At 40.9% G+C, this 20302-nt stretch overlaps 1 protein-coding gene across 1 annotated transcript in view; it reads right to left on the bottom strand.

Moving 5' to 3' along the window:
• PRKN (parkin RBR E3 ubiquitin protein ligase) overlaps positions 1 to 20302 on the bottom strand; it is a 779388-nt gene that overhangs the window by 14913 nt on the left and 744173 nt on the right. Inside the window, exon 10 of the mRNA XM_074580279.1 lies at positions 5208 to 5294. Within this exon, the coding sequence (XP_074436380.1) occupies positions 5208 to 5294 (87 nt within the window). The remainder of the gene's footprint in view (positions 1 to 5207; positions 5295 to 20302) is intronic.

Here is a 20302-nt window from a genome sequence, read left to right as displayed (position 1 = left end):
AATATAGAATCATAGAATCATAGGATGGTTCGGGTTGGAAGGGACCTTAAAGATCATCTAGTCCCAACCCCCGTGCAGTCACATTTGATTATCCAGTTGCTAGTGAGCAAGAAGGTGCATTATTTATCCTGGTAAAAAGCAAACTGTCTAGAAAGGTTTTGTGCTAAGGCTAATTTTATGCTGAGGATTTACAGAGGAAGCTGATTTATGGCTAGATTCCCCATCAGCATAAACTGTCTATGGGTGAGGTTAAAAGGGGCCAGGAAGCTTGGTTTTGTGGTGTACATAGCAGGGACTATGCGGTTATTTCTAAACCTAAATCTGGCTGGAGTCACCTTTACTGTGTCATTGATTCCATCATGCACACTGTGCCTTTTAATCCATCAAATATGATTACTTCTCTCATTCCAAACTTTAAACAGCTTCAAGAGGCTGCAATCATTTTAAAAGAAAGCTTCTCAACTGAAGTTGCCACAGATACATTTTATTTTTCCCAAAATTATATAACTTACATGCTAAGATGGGAAATAATCATCCCTACACCAGTAAATGCTTAAGATGAGTTTTCAATGGCCTATCAGGGCTAAAAATTGACTTTTCAGTAGAGAGAGAACGTTTTATCCATCCCAATGGACCATGCAATATCTGTACATAGATCTGAAAGACCATGATATACCAGTATTTAAAGCTAGGCTACTCTCTGCATGCCTGCTGCTGAGTTTGCCTCTTCTGCCTCAAGCAGCAAGAAATGCCCTCTAGCTTCCCACCATTAGAAGGTTCAACCCACTGTATTTCTAATAGCCTTAAACACCACATGTGTCACCTGCTTTGTCCCCCTCCCTTCCTCTTGCCAACTGACTCCATTCCCCTGTCCCTGCTGCCCTCTCTCCCTTCACAGCCCCACCAGCTCCACTCCCCCCTCTTGACCTCAGGCTTCCTCAGTCCTTCTGACTTTTGGCCAAGCACAAGCCCTTTATGCCACCATCATTTCTGCTTCATGGATCCTCTTAGCTGTCCCATGTCATCTCACAGGCTTATTCCCTTTCTTCTGTCTTCCTTCTCCTCTTTCTGGAGCTTCCACTATATCTCTGACAGGTCACTGTCACTCTCATCAGCTCTTGGCTTTCGTGGACATTTGAATGCCTCTGTATCAGGATCTATTTCTCCTTCTGAGGGATCTCCTTCTCCAAGGCTTCCCAAATTGGTGTCAGGCTCTGAGGGCACCAACAGACTTTGCTGTCCTAGCCCAGTCCCCTGGGAATCCCGCCACCCTGCTCATGGCTCAGGACCCCGTGTCAGACCCTGGGGCCATCAGGTCCTTCCCCAGTGGCCCTGCAGCAGGGATGGTCTCCAGCTCCTCACAGCCTTGCCCTGCCCAGCCATAGGCCCACCTCTGGGCCACTTTCCACAGTTTTGGCCCATCCCTGTCCTCAGGGAGGTGCCAGGCCCTGCCCCAACAGACCCATGGAGTCTGCTCCCACAGGGGGCAGATGGCCCTTGCAGTGCCCTGGCACACAGGCCATTAAGAGGGCTGCTTTGAGTGGCACCACAGCTCTTCCCACTCTCTCTGTTGCCATCAAGTTCTGGCTACAAAATTCCTCCACAACAACACTCCTTTTTGGCTTTTCTTCCAGTTCTTTCACACTCCTCATGCTCCACCGTATTTATCTCTATCATGTTGACTTAGGCCTAGACCTGCCTGCAGTGTTTCCTCTCGTACTGGGAACATCAGAGACATGCAGACATTTGCAGAAGTGTGAAGACAACAGAAGGTCGTTCCACTACTGTAGCCACAAGAGGCTAAAGTTAAACCTGCATTTTTCTTATAGAAAGTATTTTCCTGCACGAGTTCTGGAGAGGAACACTTTGGTGGCAGTGTGTCTGGTTGACCCTGAAATACGAGCAGCAGGAGTTGTGACAATAAGATCTGTTTCTAAAATAAATAATAGGGAAAGGGTTCGAACAGGAGTCAAACTGCAGGAGCTGAAGACAACACTGGATGGAAGTGTATTACTCCTGCCTTGAAACAGACAATGGTGAAAGATAAAACAATCCTTCTCACTGCCTCAACAAGCAGTACAATAATAGCAAGTTAACTCTGACACACAGGGTTGTGCACCTAGCAGGGGAGGACCAAACAGAACAAAAAGGCTGAAAGCACAGGTGGATAAATGTTTAAACTAATCTCAGCGAGAGACAGATGAAAACAGTCCCACATGCACTTCTTTCCATATAAGCCCCACGCATATTTTGTATGCATCATAGGCGAGAGTTGTATGCAGGATAGCTTTATAGTGATGCTACTCCGATGAAACCAGCATCTCACCAGCACCTGGGCTTGCCTTGTTTTAGATGCCTCTCGGTTTGCTCGCCTGGTTACAGCAAGTGAGGGAGAACATTCCTCCGGTGGCACATCACCACCTTGTGGACAAGTTCGATTAGTGCAGAGCTCTCTTACAGGAAAAGAAGGCAGACCTCAATCATAGAATCATAGAATTGCTGAGGTTGGAAGGGACCTTTAAGATCATCAAGTTCAACCACTAACCTACCCTGACAAAAACCACCTCTAAACCATGTCCCTAAGTGCCCCATCTACCCTTTTTTTAAACAACTCCAGGGATGGTGAATCCACCACCTCCCTGGGCAGCCTATTCCAATGTTTAATAACCCTTTCAGTGAAAAAATGTTTCCTAATATCTAATCTAAACCTCCCCTGACATAACTTGAACCCGTTTCCTCTCATCCTATCACCTGTCACCAGGGAGAAGAGGTCAGCCCCCATCTCTCTACAACCTCCTTTCAGGTAGTTGTAGAGGGTGATAAGGTCTCCCCTCAGCCTCCTCTTCTCCAGGCTAAACAAGCCCAGCTCCCTCAGTCGTTCCTCAGAAGGTTTGTCCTCCAGACCCCTCACCAGCTTTGCAGCCCTTCTCTGGACATGCTCCAACACCTCAATGTCCTTCTTGCAGTGAGGGGCCCAAAACTGAACGCAGTACTCGAGGTGGGGCGTCACCAGTGCGGAGTACAGGGGGATGATCACTTCCCTAGTCCGGCTCACCACACTATTCCTGATACAGGCTAGGATGCTGTTGGCCTTCTTGGCCACCTGGGCACACTGCTGGCTCATATTCAGCTGGCTGTCAATTAACTTCAGCTTAAGCTGGAGTCTAAATGAATTTTGGGTAGTCTATGATCTTGTCTATACTGGGGAGCTGATTTGCATAGCTGCAGGAGTTATTCTGCTACTATCATTCAGCTATTCTGGAACAGCTCTTTGAGAGTACAGGAAATTTTTCAGGAATAGCAAAAACGTTCACATTACACTGGAAGAGCAAAAGTAATCAATTTGCCTAAGTTAACAGATCTAATTGGGTGCAATTCATGTGCTGGGACACTGGACCAGAGGGATGAAGTGCTCCCGTTTTCTCCACGAGAAGCTAAGGCAATATGCAAATATTTAAAATAAACCACTTCTTCCTAGGGTATTCTGATTTTCCCTGGCACACCTTTATCTCTGCCCTAGGGCATGGAAATTATACAAACTCTAAATTCCACAGAGCCAACATTGTTGAACTCATTTGTAAAGTGCCATGATGACTTTCAGTACTCTAGGCAAAACTCTAGGCATAAACAGCTTAATGGATGTCAGGCTCACTGTTCATGTTGAGATGTGTTCAAGTTCTAGCACTATTTAATTCAGGTAAGACACTGAGCCTTGGCCTCTTACTTTACTAGGCTACTGGATACTTCAAGTATCTCTCGATGTGTCTGTTGAAGTTGTGTTGCTTTTAGATAAATGTGTGTGGGAGCTGAAGACTGTCCTAAGGCTACTGCAAACAAAAGGAGAGTGTTGTTCATAGCAGGTAGTTAAGCTGCAAATCTCCTTGTGTATATATGGCTTCAAAAAAGGGCATTGCACAAATTTATGGAATAAAACTTTGCTTATAGCTGCTAAACACAAAATACCACAACTGAATCACAAATCACTAGAGGCTGGGAAAGCAGATGGATTTTGGTTCTCATACAGTACACATGTTCCAGGGCACCAGGGCACCCTTACTGACTACTAGGATACAGGCTGTTTAATTCTGTCTCAATGAGTGCTAATTCTTTTTATAAATTGGAAGAGCTTCCCTAAGAAAGCTTAAAGAGAACAATCTCTACACAGGTCATAGCCAAGTGCAGCGTCTCCAAAGTACGGCAAATGAACAGTCTCACGGTAGCCCACGGCAAAGGTTCACAGCAGGCCTCCAGCTCCCTCCCAGTCTCTATGTTCAAAGAGTGAGAGGCCCAAAAAGCCAGCCTCAGACAGAGCCTGCCTGCAGGCACTGATGGCAGCTGGGCATGCCTCGCTCAGAGCTGGCTGGCCACAAGTCCCCATCAGCTCTTGCCCACAGTCCTGCATCTGCCATGTTGGACTGTCTGGGAACTCAGGGTTTGAGTTTCCTTTTAGCATTAAACATGCCAGATATCTGAATATCAGTTTTCTGCTTCCTAGAAGCGCACCCTGGGAATCAAGCTGTGAGATATTTAGGGGGTATCTCACCTGTTTTTTGCAGTTTCTCTTCTTTTTTTTTTTTTTTTTTTAATTGTAAAGGCTGATTTATTTGCCATGAAGAGCAGGGAAACTTGAATCTCAAACAAAGAGAAATGACAGGAGAGAAAAACTATTTCCTGTCCAGGTCTATAGCTACAATAGCTACAATATTATAGAGCAGCCTAAAATAATTATCTTCTAACAACTTCCAGCCTAGGCAATCCGTTTTTTATTTCTCTAAGTAAGTTAAACATAAATTATCAACAGCATTTTTTTATACAGCGTAGGCCGTATAAAAACCCTGCTGTTCAGTCCAAACCTACATGATTTCCTGATGGGTGCAGTGAAAATAAGCTGAAAGGCAGCAAGACTACATAAAGCCTTTCAAAAGTGTTCACATTGAATAGAGACAACCCCAAAAGCCCATGGGGAAGGCCTTTTCGTTAGCAACTGATGGCAGAGCCGTGTGTGTTCCTCACAGAACTCAGCTACTCTATCAATCAAAGCGACTGAAATCCACCGCAAAGCCAATTCGGCAACTCTGACGGCTGGAGTAATTCAGCATGAACATAATTGCTTTTACTTAGGATTATAATTAGGACCCATTTGACAAATGTCGCTCTAGCTGGGCCAGGGATAATGATCAGGATGTAATGAGTTGTGGGATCCCTACCTTCTGGGCCATGGCTCCCTGCGTGCTGAGGAGAGAGCTGCATTCCCCTTCGTGGTATTCTTCTTTACATTCACGGCAGAACACAAACTGGAAAACAAACCAAAGCACACAAGTCATAAAAACACATTAGGGATATAGACAGTAGGTTACAATCATGAAGAGTCATACAGCAGATGATCTCTTGCCCTTCTCATCCCATTAAATTCCCATAATCCTCCTAATGGTGCATCTTATTATACACTCTGATCATTAACACAAAAATTTTGCTGTTATTATTATACATTCCATCAGTGAAGTAACATAAACGCCATTATTAAAAATGAGATTTTGCTGCATGGTCCATTTAGGGACATAAAGTCATACTAGATACTTCTGGGTGTGTTTCTCCTACAGTGAAATTTGTTTATATGAGAAGGGTGCTGTCTGAAACAAGCAGTTCTGCTTTATAGTGTTTGCTAATGGAAATAGTCTATTCGTAGTTCTCAATCACATGCATTCTCTATGGAAAACTATTGCTGACTTTACTACAGAGCAATCACTTTATACAGGTCATATGAAATACCATTTTCTAGAAAATTATGTCCTTGCCATGGACTTTTATAGAATGGTTTAAAAACTCCACGGAAAAAACACAGTGATAGGTTAGTTAACATGGATTTTAAGGGACTACCTCTAGACCCTTATTGCATTTCTAGCAATTGTTTTGGTTTCATCTTCCTTAAATTACATTGTTCTTCACCAGTGAAGACATTCAAAAGTAATGTCTTTTGCAGATGAGTAAAACAATTGTCCCTACCTCAGTCTGAGTTGCCTCTGCCACCTAAACTGGTTCATATGTATCAAGTTTGCTGCCTTTTTTTTAAGCTCTAAAATGAAGATATCTGTCTTGACACGTGTCAAAATCTTTGACCCATCAATGCTGCATTAAATTCCGCGTCCTTGCAGGTAAGGGGAAAAGTCAATAATGTAAAATGGGTCTCTTATGCTGTCTTAAAGCTATGCTGTCTTGATGCAATTCCAGACTCTGAAAGATCTCTCGGCGGTAAGCCATTCTGACTGGCATTACAAGCAAGACTGATAAAACAGCCTTGATTTTTAGATACAGAGGTGCATTCACATGTAATGAATAAAGGATATCAGGAGAACATGACACTAGAACATTTGTCTCCCACAAATTCCAGCTTTTGCAATTTCATTTTGAACTCTTTCAAGCTGTATCGTCACTTTTCTAAGAAGCACTGAAAATCATATTTCATTGTCATGCTAAAGAAACTGCACTTTTATGAAAAGAAGCATTGTGCAAGTCCAAAAGGATTGATCCTGTTATTCAGAAAGTGAGGGAAATGTGGAGCAGGGGAGCAGAGTAAGTATTCTAACTTCCAGAGGTATCAAACCTAATCACTTGTTTGCTTTCTTGTCACTTCTCACCGCTATTTTGTTGATGATTTAAAATGTTTTATTTTACTTCAGCTAACACTGATTTGTTAATTCACTTGCTCTTGTTAACAGCTTAACAATGGAGGCACTTTTGCAAGGTATGTTGTATGAGAGGCTGCATTATCGTAATACAGCATCATTTAAATGCAATAACAATTTGTACTGCATTAGTGGTCCAAAGTTTCAGCTGTGTTGAACACTGCTCAAACACATATGGAGAGGTACCCTTTGTCTGGATACCTAATATCTCAAAGGCTTGCAATTACATTTATGATCAGGTTTAACTGTATTCCCTACTGTGTGTCGTATTCTCTTTTTCCTTCGTGACTTTATTTCCTGATGAACACATCTGGCTGAAAACATTTGTCGGAAAGGGTTTTGTATACATTTGCTTTATCACTGCCTTATCACACAACGCCTCAGCTTGCTTTCCTCACTCCAGTCTCTCTCACTTCTCCCACGCAAGTGCAATTTTAAACCTTTCATAAACATTGAAAAGGGGGAATTACTGAAGAAGAAAAAAATCCCCAGGGCATACACTTTGCAAAGACATTCTGGCTGCCTCACAATGTAGTTGATGTGGCGGTGCTATTTATTATAATAATAAAATCCGTAAACTCATGCTGTATTATTTAAAGATGTGAAATGCATTTTCTCATTATAGAGGCCACTTTTTATACTTTAAAATAAAAAATCTTCAGGACCAACGTTACCAGTGTTTTCCCCATTGGCTTGCTGTTCTGGAAACATGCATGAGTGTATAACTGGGCCTTTCACCACTAATTGTATATCCTGCAAGTAAGTCCATGAGTGAGTCTGCCACATCCTTGTAATGAAACAAAGCCTGATTTTTTTGGTGAGACAGGATACTCTTTTCACATCTTATTAGATAATGGATGACATGTAAAATCAGTTCTGTGGCAAAAGAACACCCCGGAGGCTGATCAGTTTGTCAGAATAAATAGGCATCTCCCAACAGAAATGCATTAAACACTCCCTTTTTATGGCAAAGCATGCATTATAAAGAAAAGGCATGTCACTTACAACAAAGAGCAGTTTGTGATAGTTTTATTCATTTTTTTACATTCAGACATGAAAAATATCATAAAGTTTCAGTAATAAAATACAGCATCTGCAAAAATGCTGTCAGTTAACTTGTATTTTGTGGCTTCATTAATATTAATACAGTTATTTTGCCCTTGGAAGGAAAAGGATTTAAGTTGCTCAGTCAGGATTTAACACTTTTGCATAAATTTAATATTAGTAAGTGTTTAAAATTACTGTAAGTAGTGTAATTACTAATAATAGTCACATTTTACTTTCCTTCATTTGCCAAAAAAAGACTGGCAGATTACTGTGATAACGTAAACAGCATATAAACTTCCTATGTCTCAGTGTATTTAGCACTTACTGTTGTTACCCTTGAAAGATTCTTCGTTTGGAAAACAACCAACACAAAGAATAAATCCCGAAGGTCCCACACCTACCCTCTAGGTTTATGCATTAAAAAGAGGATTAGCAGGGAAATCCCCAAAGCACTTATGGGATTTAGGTACTGGAAATTAATATAACCTCTGTGTGTGCTATTACAAGCTTTGGAATATCTGTAAAAATGTACCAGGTAGGCCTAAGCAGAAATCAGTGACCTCAGAACAGGAGGTATTAAAATTCTCAACAGGAATCCAGATCCTGTTTTTAAAAACCTCCTATCTTTATGATCATTCAAACAAAAGGTAAAATCAGACAAAATTCTGTTCAGCTCTACAGAATTCAAACCCCACAGATGACACCTGCAGTGCCAAGAGTGATGCTGAATAAAAACTAGGATGGTGAAACTGAGCTGTAGCCTCAGTTATTCCTGACTGGCCATTTATAGTGGTTTAAGTATTCTAAGTTTGGAAGTGGGAGTAGAACGTGGCTCTTTTTTAGGATGAAAGGAAAATGAGTTTGTCATTTACATGCTATGCTGGTTGTTTTTTTTGAAACAAGATTTTGCCATTTCCTTTTTCGCAGCATTTCAAAGATCCGCTTTCCCTTGGATTAAACACCACAGCTCTCATTCTCTCTCTTGCCTACTGCAAATGCCTTTTCTTTGGACCCTGATAATATCTCCCTCTCCCTATAGTGCTTATAAAATATTACTGTTAAAATTATCTTTCTTCCAACTTCAATACAATACTCCCATTCTTGAATCCCTACACAAAGCTTCAAGGTTGAGTTCCCTGGCATTATTTTAAAGTTACTCCTCAACTCAGATAGTCCTTTTCTTTTTCACCCTCACCTCCTCCCATGTGTTTACACAGCAGAATAAAGGTAAGGGTGCAGCGAGGGAGTCATAGCCAAGGTTTAATCTGCAGCACTGTAGGTGCACTGCTAGGGACTTCTGCGTGAGCTAACAACTCAAGCACATACCCAGATTTCTTACCAGGCTTCTGCAATCCATGTTGAAATCTGGATTGCCACATCTTTGCTCCTACAGTTATCACTCTTAGCTAGACTGAAGACAGACTATGTATGATACATGGTTTGGACAAAGTGTATCTTCCAAAACAGACATTCACATCCAGATTAAAGGTGAGGAAAGATGCAGTCATAGTTCTGGTACAGTGTCTCAATGGCCCTTCAAAATCAGGGTTAAAAATTGTATTTAATGTCTACTTTGACCCTTTCTGGTTTCAGCTTCCAGCCACTGTTTTCTGCTTCACACTTCTCTGCTAAAACAGTCTTTCAGTATCCCGTATTTTCTTCCTGTGAAGGTACTTATGTATTGTAATCAAGTTACCTCTGAATCTTCTTTAATCTAAACATAGAAACTCTTAAGTTTCTCACCGGTTAAGCCATTTCTCCTCCCTCTCTTCCCCAGCTCCAAATCATATTCATGGCACTTTCCTGGGGACTATCTTGTTTTTGTTATTAATTATACTTGACTAATCTTTGTATTATTGCTGTGCTGTATCAGCAGAGTCTTTATATTTACTTCTGGATCACTGACAAGTATCGAATCGTGACGGGTTTGCTGTCAGTTCCTGTTGAATGGCGCTAGCAATACCCTGCTACACATGGATTCTTCACAGAAAACACTGCTTTCTGTGATCTGCCAGTTCTTAATCCACATGACCACTGCCCAGTGAGGCATCCATACGGCGTCATCTGATAATGATGAGATAATGCTACTGCACACACTCTAACCATGTTAGTTGGAACCCAGCTCCCTAAAGCCTTTTATTGATGTATTATGGTGATGATTTCCTTATCAGAATATACTGTAGTTTGAAGTCTTACAAAATAAGATTAAATTCATTTTGTGCAATTACTTTTTCTTATCAAACTTGTAATCTCATCATAGAATGAAAACAGTTTCTTCTGATATCACTTGTTGTCATTGAGAATATATTGACTAGAAATCTTATCAAAATTGCTTTGTCTTTTCTGTTCTACCGTTTTTTATTTGATCTTCCCTCATTCAGTTCTTGCTATCTGGACCCATCACTACAGATAGGAATCACAAAAATTAACAGTACTGAATGAAGGCAGGATTATATCTCCATCAGCACTGGAGACTTCTGCTAGTAGTGCAAAACTAGTATGCAAGAGATGCAAAGGTCCCTCAAAACCATGACTATATCTACAAAGAAAAATCACAGATCTTCTCACCTTTCATTTAAAATGTGGGCCTTAGAAGTTTCATCTTGCCTTCTCAGGCAAGTAACTACTTCAAGAAATCAACCTTCAATGACCCTACTCACTCTTTCCTCTAAAATCAAGTCCAAAAACAAACCAAAGGGAGTACTACATGATAATCATCATTCATGCTAAAGGTGAAATAAACCACAGTTGACAGGTATTAATTTTATTATTTAATGAGCTGTGTCATGGTTTGACCCCAGCCAGCAACTAGGACCATGCAGCCATTCACTCCATCCCTCCCTCGCCCCCCCTAGTGGGACAGGGAGAAGAGAGAGAAAAAGGAAAAAAAACCTCATGGGTTGAGATAAAGACAGTTTAATAGAACAGTAAAGGAAGAGAAAATAATGGTAAAAGAATATACAAAATGAGTGATGCAATACAATTGCTCACAACCCAATGATCGCTTGCCCAGCCCCTCCCAAGCAGCAATCACAGATCCCTGCCCCCCGGCCAACCCCCATTTATATATACTGAGCATGACGTCTTTGGTATGGAATATTCGTTTTGCCAGCTTGTTCTGTCTGTGCTCCCTCTCAGCTTCTATGGGAAGCCAAAAACGTCCTTGAATTAATATAAAATTACTTAGCAACAACTAAAACAATATGTTACCAACATTGTTCTCATACTAAATCCAAAACACAGCAGCTACTAGGAAGAAAGTTAACTTTATCCCAGTTGAAACCAGGACAGTTGCCAGAAAAAGCACATTAAGTGCTATTGTAATGTGAGAAGGCTATAGGATATTCTAAAAAGAATACAAGGGAAATCAAGTATAATCTAAGGTATATATGGAACTTATTTTCATGTCTTCAAAACCAGTTAGGTTATGTATTACACATCAAAGCAAAATACTATAGCATGCTAAGATACTTGCACAGCTTTGATCACCAGAGCATCAGAGCATTTTGGAATTGTAAGTGAACCTCTCTCACCATACTCCTGTGAAGCAGCAAAGTACTACTGTTTGTGTTTTAGTGACTGGAGCCTAATTCATAGAAACCCTTGGCCACAGATCCCTAAAATTTGAGGATCTTAATTCAGTTGATGTGGAAACCCAAATGACGTTGAGGATCCACACCAAAGAGGCTTGTCCAAGATCACCTAGCAGCCCTGTAAGGGAGAAGATTTCAAATTTTTAAACATTGGACTCCCCACTAATCATCTCAGATCATTCCTCAAAAGAAACACACCCTGGTTTCATAAGGTCAAAACTCAGTCTTATAAAGGTAACCAATAAAGTATTTCCATGCTTTTTTTTCTTTTTGGTAAATGAAAAAATGATGTGGGAGGGCAAATAAGTAATCATCAATCACACAGAAACTCCTACGAGTTCCAACCAGCAAATGTTTATATTATATACAGCAAATGTATAGTTGTTTGGTTTTTTAGCAGACTAGCGGGATTTTTTGACTAGTTTTTTTTTAACCTGTAGATTGTTTTATTAAATAGTAACATAAATAAAACACTGGAAAGGCAAAGAATTTCTTCTCTTCACCTGACAACAAGATCACCAGGTCAAAAAAAACCCCTGCAAATGTAAAATGTTATAAGGCACCAAGTTTCAATCTAAATGATCTTTTGTAGTCAAACTATAGACTGCTGATTGGAGCAAGGATTTATACTGAAAATATGAGCATGCCTTAAGGGGAATCAAAGCTATCAGAGAGTGACATATAGAATGGCTCTGCCGATAATGCCCAAAGTCTTCTCTCTATAGTGTTTCTGTTTAGAAAAATGTAGCTTACAATTGAACTTTCCAAAGTATAAATTACAATGTCATAGTGAGTGATACATACCTACAGATTTTTTTTTTTTTTTTTTTTTTTAAGAAAAGCCCCCAGACCCCAAATTTCACTGGAAAATGTTTTACCGTATAGCATATCTTTTGAGTATGACAGCAGGCTGATTCTTGGCTAGAGTCCAAACCTCCATAAACACAGACTAAGCATTTTTTACTTTGAAACTATGTACTTTGTAACTTATTTCCATCCAAAGTCAATTAAACACCCCCTTCACTCTCCCCCCAGATGTCACAGTCTTTGTCATGCTACTGCTGTGAACGGCACATCTTGGGTATAGAACTGACTTTGCCTCCGGCACTTTGTTATATCCAGCACCAAGTGTGAGACCGCCAGCCGCATGCCCTGTCTTTTGGTATTCCTTGTGCTTAGAACAAGAACCTTTAAAAGCAGAATATTTACCATCTGCAGTAGCTATGTTTGCTTAGGATTTGTGGCATGGCAAATCATCGGTTATAGAAAAACTTGCAAATTCTACAATGAAGATAAATGCTACAATAGAAAAAGTATCCATTTTTAATGACACTGGTTTTATCAGATATAATGCAATTGCAAAGCATGGTAGTACTTGCAGAGCAATTTTCGTCTTTTTCCTTACAATACGGTACGCACATTGAATATGCATATTTCATCTAAAATCAAACTTTTGTGAGGGGCAGGACAATTTGTCAAAACATGGCATCAAATACAGCTGCAGTCTCTGTGCAGCTTCTGCAGTCTAAGGGCAATTTGCCATCAATACTATAAGAGGCAATTTTCTATAAACATTAAAAGCTTTAAATGTAGGACAGCATCAAAACATCTTGGAGATTTCAGTGTTTTTCTTTTGAATCTGAAAGTGAAAGTCTCCCTCCTGACTTCTACAAAACAACCCACGGGCTCATTCCTTAACATCTAGATGACGGCATGTACATCCCAAGGCTCTTCAATGAGTGCTGATGAGTTTGTGTCTGCTGACAAACCCACTGTCCTGGAGCTTGCCTTGCATCAGGCGGCATTAACCTAAAAGATGGATTGATAAAACGGACAACAGAAGCTCAGAGAATCTGTCCTAGACCTCCTCAAATCTCCTGTCTGATGATTTATGTGGATGGGCAATCTTCTTCTTTCCATCCCCTTCTGAACTGCCTTGTGATCCAAGTGCTTCAAGGAGTAGAACAGAAGAAAGAAGCTGAGAGGAACCCAGGTGCTTCTCTCAGATGAAATGACTTCAGGCCCCTTTGGGAGGAGGGATAATGCTCTTCCCAGATTCCTCTACCCCATACCTACACACAAGGGCATCGCACAATATTCTTCTGAGAATGTTGGCTGGGAGGTGAGACTTACTAGCTCATTCCAGAAAAAACGAATGAAAAGTCTATAAAGCAGAGTTAGTAACAACATTAAGTGGTATATTGAAAGTATGAAAACCTGTTACTTGTTGTGCTATTATGTGTGCATAATAGAGTCAGCTCTTGTTATCACGGATGAATCCCATCTGATAGCTGACTACCCATGCAAACGTGAGTTCAAACACTGCAAAATTTTCAAAGTGGACCGTGGTTTTGATTGTCTAAATAGTCATATCTGGCCCCGGCAGAGCTGCACATCTTTTACTGAGAGCAGAAGAATCCTGTGCCCTGGAGCACCGGGATGAGATGCCCAGATTGATGCCAACCAAGATACCTCTGGAAAAGGAAGACAAACAAGTTTAAACAAAGTAGGCAGCTGCCTGCAGCAGCAGGCTGCTAAACACAGCACGACATTCATGTCCCTGTGACTTACCTCACCTGTGCCAGCGCTGCGGACAGCAGAGAGAGCAAGAGTTCTACCTTGTCATGCTACAGGGAATATGACAAGTCCTCAGATGTTAAACATCACTACTCCGAGGAGCTCTTCCTAACCCCAGAAATAGCTGCTGCCACGGACTCTGACCCCTGCTTCAGGACCAGCTGTCACAGCCAGGCATCTTCCTCCACTCTCAGTTCCTGCACACCCGCTTCTCCCCTCTGCCTTCTCATTTCTACGCAGCAGTACTCTAGCCCCTTTCCTTCTTCTTCGGGTGGTAAAACTGAATTTTACTTGCAGCTTACATTGCTGGGAAGCTTTAAGGTAGCCCTGCTGGAAGTCTTACAGCCATGTCAGTAATCTGCAGCTAATGCAGCGATAGCACACTGGGGACCTGGACTACTGTCTCTGTGTGATCCTGTATTATGCTGGCTAGATGTTTCAGCACTGCTTGGCGCTAGCTTGGGGATGCAGAACTAGAAAGATCCCCTACTTCACTGTGTTGTACAGAGATGACAAAGTTAATTCAGTATTAGGTTCTTGCTGGCACCACTGGAGAGAAAAAACAGTTGTGTATTTGGCTTAATTCTGTTCCCATTTAAGTAACTTCAGTGATATAGACACCTAACTGCATCTATCTAATGTATAATTTTGAGCAATTTTATGCCTGGATAACTAACAAAATGCAAAGTGGATGCAGGCAAACTTAAGATTTCTACAAATTATTTACATAATAAATTACATGGTGCTTATAAGAGGAAACATTGAAAAAAAATCAATATGATTGCCACCTTATAAGATGTAAAATGCATCTAAACTATGGTTTTTTAAAACCTTTTTGTAATTTAATGGATATTATTCTCTGTGTTTTGAATATTTCACAAAAGAATGTAGCATTTCACTTACTACTGATAAAAAGAAAAAAAAAGAAAACAAACCCCTAAATCTCTAAATACATAATATATATAGGCGTATATTAAAACATACACTGTGCATCTATCCCACTTACAGTATCAGAGTGAAACACCAGTGGAACAATACAATATTTAGAGCAGATAAAGTCGGAGCATAAGTTACATTCTAAAGAAAAAAAGCAGGTTTGTATGTTATCAACACTAAAATGGATACAAAGAAGAATAAGAAATAAAATTTTATACAGAAGGAAGCATTATTTTTAAGGAACTAGGATGCAAAGAGGGAAAATGATAGTTATCTTGAGATGCCTTTCGAAAGTGTGAAACAAAGCATTTTATAACAAGTATAACAGCCTATCTTTTGAAAATATTCTTCCTGCAGAAGATGCATCACTTTACATATGGATGTCAAAAGTTGATTTTTTGCAACAAAGTGGTTGGAAGCTACATTAAAATATCGCTTCTCACAAGCTTGAAAAAGATATTTCATTGCTGAATGCATATATCATTTCACAAGGAATGTTATGAGGAATGAATTTTACTGCCTGTGGCTTTAGCTCCTGCTCTCGCAGCTTTGGAGTTCAATTAATATGCCCTTAAACACCACGACAAACCTATTTCCATATGATAATACTGCCGCTATGCATGCATGCCCTGGGCATTTGAGCATCTAGCTGCACATTTATATGTGCAAACAGACCTGGAAATCTGATGGATTCCTTAAGACGGTTCTTGAAATGAACTACTGAATATGCAGGGTGGGAAGCTGATGGGAGTTAACAATTACCCAGTGCCTAATTCACACTGGATTGCAATAGAAATCAGGCGGCTCGCTTCCCTGAATGTATTTCTAAATATCCCTAACATAACCAAGGCATCTCACAGAGGAACTTTTATTCCATGCCATTCTGACTGTGTTCCTGTAACCACGTGCAAGAAGCACGCATTTTGTTCATCTCCGGGTTGCTGGAATTCATCTACATTAGAAAAAGCCCACTCAGCAATCTAAAAAAACTTTCCAGAAGATGGCAGCAGTGACACAGGAATCAACACGGGCAGGCTTTGCTAAGCTCTTGCAGCTGAAAAAGATTCTAAAAAAAATCATAGTCAACAGCTAAGATCCAGTCCGGGGTTACTAACAGCCGATACATGCAAAACCAGTCCTGACAACACAGTCTCATAAAGAAGGAACAGTATTTGGATGCACTGAAACACATAAAAAGGGGCAAGGGGTGCTCCTTCTCTCAAGGGCATTGCATCTTCTCCTGAATCTGTTAACAGCTAAAAAGAACATCCTTCCCAATATGACCATCTACCAAATACAGTAGCATAAATAACATACCTCGGATAACTATGGTGCTGTTTTAAGTGTTTTATGGATTCATGCTCTCTCTTATGTGTAGCACTTGCTTTTTATAACTATAAACACACATATAGTCTATATGATAGGGAGAGCACACCAAAATTTATGTAAGTCTCCCTCTTCAAAGGAAATGTCTAGCTTTTGCACAAGGGCCCAGTGAGTGTGCCTTTCCTTGTTTAGTAAGCAGATTAAGCAAGGCATCGGGGTATTTCTCGAAGAGAATTGGGTGGGGTTTTTTTGGGGGGGCGGGGGAGGGAAGGGGACGGACTGATCTTAAGCCTCTATTCTGCTTCTAGTTTATGTTTGTCTTATGAAAAAGTGAATCCTTTAAAATTAGGGAATAATTAGTCTACAATCATCAAATCCAATCCGTGTTCTCTTCAAAGACCAGCACTATTCAGTTCAACAACTGCTTGCTTCAAATTCAGAGTGTGAATAGTACTTCACTGCAAAAAAAAATCCTCTATTAGATGATTTCAATTAGATGTGTTTCTAAGCTTGAATATAGACACTGAACAACACTGAGAAACTTCAGGCAAATTTCGAAAACAGATGAAAACTTGGTGTTAAGCCTCAGTCTAAAATCACATGTAGCCAGACCTCAGAACCCCATCAAATCCAAGCTCTGAAGGATAGATTTAGACTCAGGAACTGCAATTCCAAGTCATCTGAAAGGGGAATAAACTAAAATAAAAATTGTTTAGAAGAGAAGCAAGAAAGAAATTGCAAGAATTTTTGAAAACCTTCGGAACTGGTTCTCCTGAATGGGGCATCATCTTTGCAAAATGTTCTATAAACACTGCTGGAGAAAGCACTAGAATAATAATGAAAATATCAAATAATTTTCTTCTGAAAGAAGAATGTTTTTTAAAACTTACTCAGTTTGTGCTAATTGTGTTCACAGAGTATGTACCTAGTCAATAATGTGACTTCTTGTCTGACCTTTCAAACTGATTCTTTTCTGGTTTGTTGATCCTAGGCATTTTCTGTGAAGTAATTATACAAACTACCAAAAAATGATCCCTGAAATGTGAGCTCAGAACATTAGCAGGTTTACAGGAAATGCAAACAATTTGGCACTTGTCTCTGCACCATTTTGATGAACCACACAATAAACATTTTAGCAAAAGAAATTCCATATTCAGATTCTGAATACATACACGTGTGTATAAACTCAACAATTATTGTCCTGTATCAGCATATACTGACAGGTGGCAAGATCGCTGTCTACAAAACATATGCTCCATAAATCATGTTTATCAAAAATAATTTTACAACTTAACCATTTTCTTACTTTTCTTTGGATTTCTGACAGATCTACAAATCACTCAACATGCACTACATTTCTCTAGTTGCCTGGGAGGCAACATAGCAGGGCACAACCAATCTAGAAGTTTTCTGGAGGGCATTGATGACAATTCCCTGACACAAGTGATGGAGGAGCCAACAAGGGGACATGGTCTGCTGTACCTCGTATTTCCATCAAAGAAGAACTGTTTGGAGATGTGAAGACTGGAGGCAGCCTAGGCTGCAGCAACCATGAATTGGTGGAGTGGAGGATCCTGAGAGGAGGGAACACAGCAAAAAGCAGGACCAGAAGCCCGGACTCCAGGAGAACAGATTTTGACCTGTTCAGGGACCTGCTTTAAAAAACCCTATGGGAGCCAGCCCTGGAGAAAACAGAGGTTAGGACAGTGGTTTGTGTTAAAGGATCACCTCCTCCAAGCTCCATAACAGTCCACCCCGACCATCAGGAAAGCAATAAAAAGTAGTAGGAGACCTGTATGATGAACAAGGAGCTCCTGACTGAACTCGGACATAAAAATGAAGCATACAAGAGGTGGGAGCAGAGATCCAGAAGGAATATAGAGACACTACCCACATGTGCGGGGATGGGGTTAGGAGAGACAAAACATGCCTGGAGTTGAATCTGGTAAGGGACACAAAAGGCATCAAGGACTTCTACAAGTACATCAGCAACAAAAGGAAGACTAAGAAAAGTGTGGGCCTGCTGCTGAGTGGGGCAGGGGATCTGGTGACAGAGGACATGAAAAGGCCAAGGTACTCAATACCTTCTTCACCTCAGTCTTCACTGGCAAGACTTGCCTTCAGGAATCCCAGGTCCCTGAGACCAAAGGGGAAGTCTGGAGCAAGAAAGATTGGCCTTGTTGAAGAAGGATCAGGTTAGAATTTTTAAACAAGCTGGACCTAAACAAGTCTATAGGCCCTGGTGGGATGCATCCATGAGTACTGAGGGAGCTGGTCGATATCATTACAAGGCCACTCTTGATTACCTTTGAGTGGTCCTGGCAACAGATCCTGAGGACTGGAAGAAACCCAGTGTCACTTCTGTCTTCAAGAAGGGCAAGAAGGAGAATACACAGAACTACAGGCCAGTTAACCTCAGCTTGGTCATTTGGGAAGCTGATGGAGCAACTAGTCCTGGAAACCATTTCCAGACATATTAAGAATAAGAAGGTGATTGAGAGTAGTTAGCATTGATTTGTGAAAGGGAAATCATGCCTGACTAAACCGATAACCTTCTACAATGAGGTGAGTGGCTTGGATGGACAAAGGGAGAGCAGTAGATGTTTTTTATTAGATGTTGAACATGGTCAGAGGTTGCCCAGAGAGGCTGCGGAGTCTCCATCCTTGGAGACATTCAAAACCTCACTTGACCTGACCTGAGGAACCTTCTCCAGCTGACTTTGCTTTGAGCATGGGTGGGCTTGCTGTAGGTGATCTCCAGACATCCCTCCCAACTCCAGTGATTTGGTACTGCTGTTCTCCAATTGCTTAGTGAAAACTGCAAAATATGACTACCACATTTTTATCAGGCATGAATCTGTGCAAAATTTTATTTATCTTTTATTTTTGGCATATTATTTTTTAAGACCTGATTCTGCATGATCCTGAGAATCCTTTGTGTATGTCAATGTTAGTGGGTTAATGTGTTGCAAAAGTTCTTCTCAGGTGCAAATATGCCTAAGGTCTATACTTAGGAGTCACTTTCTGCCTGGTTTTACCAAGGGTAAGTCAGGCAACAAGGCACCATCAAAGGCATGTTACTTCCAGTGTAGATGTAATGTCTTCCTTCAGCTCTTTGCTCTCTCTATATCCACGGGGTTTATCAGTAAAGACAAGGAAATCTTGGATGTCTGTATAGAAATCTTCCTCACACGCATAGGTGTAGATGTACAGTGCATTCCTGGGACCCACAATTAGCACAAATTTCACTGCTAGTAAACATATGATATGGAACTACAATCTGGATGACACAACAGATTACACTAAACCCAGATGTTCACCCTTTTCTCAGCACAGTCAGCAAAGCAGATGCAACCCTTAAATCTCAAGGAAACATATCTGCACATGCACACATACAGAAGGACCACTCCAAGTTGGAACTTCTGCACAACATGGGAGTAGACCAGACCTCTATATAAAAATGGTTTATACTTGATTAAAACACACCCATGAATCATTCTTGGTTCAAAAGACCCAGTTCAGGAAGACAAATCAACCACAATGCATTTGAGTACCAGTGCTGGTAGAACGTATCAGAAAAGCATGGTCCACTCCCTCCAAGTACCACTAGGAGATCCCCAGGCCTACTGACATGTCTTGTTTTCAGAACTGGCACACCCATTTTAAAGTTTCTGGAATTAATGACTGCAGTGCAAATGATCTACTTCCTTAGAATAAGCATGCATGGCTGATGAATGCCTCATTTATTTACTGCTTCTAAGAAACCAATGTGGTAGGGCTTATTGTTTGTTTTTAATAAGAAAGGGAGTTCAAGAATTCATCTTATGTGATAATTAGGTTGTATTCTGATGAAATAGAAGACCTTATAGCAGCCTTCCAGTACCTGAAGGGGGCCTACAGGAAAGCTGGGGAGGGGCTGTTTGCAATGGCATGTAGCGATAGGATGAGGGGCAATGGTTTTAAACTAGAGTAGGGTAGTTTTAGATTAGACATGAGGAAGAAGTTCTTTACAATGAGGGCGGTGAGACACTGGAACAGGTTGCCCAGAGAGGTGGTGGAGGCCCCATCCCTGGAGACACTCAAGGCCAGGCTTGATGAGGCTCTGAGCAACCTGATCTAGTTGAAGATGTCCTGCTCACT

This window comes from Larus michahellis, chromosome 3 (assembly GCF_964199755.1).
Source record: "Larus michahellis chromosome 3, bLarMic1.1, whole genome shotgun sequence".
Taxonomy (NCBI): Eukaryota; Metazoa; Chordata; class Aves; order Charadriiformes; family Laridae; genus Larus; species Larus michahellis.
The sequence above is the reverse complement of the archived record's forward strand: the minus strand, read 5'-3'. Positions and strand labels throughout refer to the sequence as shown.